Source organism: Aplysia californica, unplaced genomic scaffold (genome assembly GCF_000002075.1).
Source record: "Aplysia californica isolate F4 #8 unplaced genomic scaffold, AplCal3.0 scaffold01490, whole genome shotgun sequence".
In the NCBI taxonomy this organism is placed as follows: domain Eukaryota; kingdom Metazoa; phylum Mollusca; class Gastropoda; order Aplysiida; family Aplysiidae; genus Aplysia; species Aplysia californica.
This window is the reverse complement of record NW_004798760.1, coordinates 38,298-41,782: the sequence shown is the minus strand read 5'-3', so window position 1 is coordinate 41,782 and position 3,485 is coordinate 38,298. Positions and strand designations below refer to the sequence as shown.

Sequence of the window (3,485 nt, the reverse complement as noted above, 5' to 3'; positions counted from 1 at the left end):
CCCCCTCTCCCCTCCTCTCTTCAGTCAATATCGGGCTCAGCAGTTCCTTGAGATTCTTTACCGCTCATACGTGCAAAATGTTGCAGAAATTTCTGAAAACTTTCCTCGGACATTTTCGCCGGAGTTGTGACCTTCACAGGCGGTGGGGTCGTGAGAAGGTCAGGGTCAACGCCAGATATCATCAAATCTCCGGACTCGATGATGGCGCCGGGGATGGGATCGTAAAACGTAGGAGCCGATGCCGTGGTTCGTTTAGCGAGCTGGTGGAGGTCGTGTTTGGAGCTTTGGCCGCTGCAGGAACACTTGCACAACGCGCTGCTGCACGTCCCGGAAGTGACGTCACAGCGCTGCTGGCAGAAGGAGACGAGTCTAGCAGACGCGCGGGTCGGTGCGCAAACCATCTGCTCAGGGGGCGGGCATAACGGAGGGGGCGTGGTCAGTGGTGGGAGGGAATCCGGACTGTTGATTGGTGGGTTTTGTCGTTGCTGGGAGGAAAGTGATTGCTGCCACGATAAAAAGTCCCAGTAGTCTACGAAAGGAGGTTGGGTTGTATGTGGTGTATCTTGAGGGTGGGGGAGAGGAGGAGGAGGGAAATGAGGGGACGAAGGGGGCTCTCGTTGTGAAGGGTTGTTTGATTGGCGATTATTTTGAAAAGATTCTTGGCCTAGACCGCTGTAAGGTATATTATTTTGATTGTTTTGCGGGGCCAGTGGAGGTTTCTGAATGGCGTAAGGCTGGTTTCGGGGAAGCGGAGCAGGGTTTTGGTAGTTCTGATTCCCTAGTCCACCTTGTGTGGGCGGTGGTGCTTTCTGCACGCTTTGGGATGCCGTGTAAGAAGCTGGCTGCTCTTGATTGCTGCTGAAGGATGTCCCTTGCCACGCTGCCGAAGCTTTGTTCGAGCTGGAAGATTGGCTTTGGGGAAACGGAGCCGTGTTGATAGTTGGAGAAGATCTTTGAGGAAACGTGTCCATCTTTGTGTTGGGAGATTGCCCTCCAGGTATTAGGACCGCGTACGTATTTTGATGTGGTCTTTGCGGTAAGGAAGCTGTATTTAAGTTGGCAGGATGTCTTTGAGGATCAGATAAGGTGTTTGAGTTGGGGGGTAGTCTTTGAGGAAAGGGAGCGACCACGTTTGTATTTGGGGGTGGTCTTTGAGGAAATGCATCTCTGTTAAAGCCACCTGAGTCTTGAGAGTGTCCCCAGTGGTCTGTCTGTGGAGTGTGAGAGAGTCCGGTTTGAGATCTGAACTGAGTTCCGAGCGTATTGCCAGCCTGACGAGAAGACGCAGCAGATGAACTTTGATAGTTCTGCCCAGAATTTTCTGGAACGATTGGAGGGACCACTTCGTAATGAACTTGTGGATCTCTCCGGGAGTTGCTTTTCTGTCCAGATAAGGCTGTTCTCCCCGGGTTGCTTGACGGGTTTCGACTGATAGACGAGATGTCCGTGTTTCTGTTCGTCGTGTCTGATAAACCAGTTTTCTCATTTAGATAAAGTGTCTGACTTTGTGACGTCCTGGGTGGCGATTCTGAACCACGCATTGTATTATCGTGCGTTGACACCGACGAGAGTTCATACCCGCCATGACGAGTTTGTTTGTTGAGGCCCTGAGCGGGAAACTCTGCGGCGATTCTCGAGGTAGGGGAAGGGCCCAGCTGTGGCGCCACTTTCTCCAAAGCTCTCTGCGCCAGCTGGGCGTGGTTGTGGGCGTAGCGTAGCTCTTGTTCCCCGGTGGACGCGAGGATGTTCTGAATGACGGAGTTCACCACGCTGAGCTTTTGCTGATCCAACGATGGTGACGGAGGGGTCAAGGTCAGCGTGAGATCTCCTGGTAGGCTGACTGTGCGGATGTTGTGTGTGACGTCAGAAGGCCGTGTCTCTAAAAGGTGAGCGTGTCCTGTATTTGTGGCTGATGGTACGGTATTCACATGTTGCTGCCGAATGCCTGGTTGCTGAATGTGGATAGTTTCTCTCACCGGGAGACTGTTGGTGGGAGGTGAATACTTCCTATCCCGTGTTCTGTCAGTCGTCAAGTTTGTGTTTGGCTGTGGGTTTTGGATACTTTTGTAATTGTTTTTCGTTGCTGTAATGCTCGTTACTGCTGTCGTAAGTCGGTTCAGTTCTTCAATAGCTACGTGCGAGTGTGCCATTTTGTTGGCTGTAGCTGAAGGAATAGATTGAACAAACTCTTTGTTGGAGACGGTTGTCTCGGAAAGAGGGCCGTGAGCTTGTCGCGGTTGGTATGACGTCACTTCCGGAAGACGCACCTCGAGCCGTGCGAGATTAGCGGAAGTAGAAGAAGTCGCACCGTGGAGAGTTTCCACAGCAGAATCGAGAAACGACATAAACGTCGACGTGTCTGCTCGTGTCCCGGAGGAATTACGTGACAGCTGATTAGAAATTCCCAGGGTCGAAAACGACTCATTTCGAACCGAAGCCGGGAAGGGTGTGGGGTTCGTCTGCTTTGAGAGATTGTAGAGACCTGGTCGGACAATGGACGGCGACAAGGTTGTAGTGGTTAGCACGGGTTCGGTGCTCTTGTGGCTGAGGAGGTTCATGGTAATGTACCTGTGGGAGAAGAGCGCGCTGGTGGAATAGGGAGTTCCCGATGTTGGGGATGGTTCCTCCACTGCTCTGATGGGAGGCGTGGGGGATGGGGAGATGGCGAGGCGAGACCGTTGACGTGGTGTGGGGAGAGAGCTTTCTTTCCCTCCTTCACCATGACTTTTTGAGGGTTCGCGCGAAATAGAAGCCTGTTGCTGGTTGGTATGGGGGAGCTGTGAGGTCTGTCGTCGGTTGTTCTCAGTTCTGGAAACTTCCAAGATTCCTGGGGAACGAAGGGCTGTATCTGTCATGATATTTTCGTGCTGCCTCGGGAGATTGTTGTTGTAGGAAACGAGATTTCGACTGTTACTACCTTTCTCCGCTTTTCTGCTTGGAGACAGATCTTCCAGATTTTGAAATGTGCTGGAGTCATCTCCCCCTCGTTCAAAATGGCTTGCGATTTGTACGCGGGGGTGTGGGGTTCTGATTTCTGCCGCTTTTGACACATGCAGTCCCCTACGAATGTGTTCTTGTTTTGGATCGTTCAGGTTTGGGTTCGAATCTCTGTTTTGGTACACTGCAGGAGTTGGTTGAAGCAGACTAGTGTTCACCGGGAAAGTTATCTGGACCACCGTTTTCTCGGGGTTGGCGAATCCGTTATCCTCGTATTCCGTCGTTACTTTCCGGTAGGTCACCAGACCCATTCCTTGATTCTGATTGGCCGTAGTGTCACGTGACTGGTATTGAGGTACTTTTGAGGTGAAACCAACATTATTATTATTATTATTATTATTATTATTATTATTATTATTATTATTATTATTATTAATATTATTGTTGTTGTTGTTTGGGTTTCTGGTTTGGGTTTTTATCTGCGTCGGGTTTTTCATTTGTGTGAGGATGGTAGAGATGAGGGATCGTAGGACGTTTGGTGGAACATT

The 3,485-nt window shown here is 50.7% G+C and overlaps 1 protein-coding gene across 1 annotated transcript; it reads right to left on the bottom strand.

The window, feature by feature from the left end:
- Window positions 1–20: 20 nt before the first annotated feature.
- On the bottom strand, window positions 21–3,248 carry LOC101863871 (mucin-6-like). Its single transcript, XM_005112918.1, has one exon. It carries the CDS (start codon window positions 3,246–3,248, stop codon window positions 21–23), a length of 3,228 nt encoding a protein of 1,075 aa, XP_005112975.1.
- Between the last annotated feature and the right edge of the window lie 237 nt (window positions 3,249–3,485).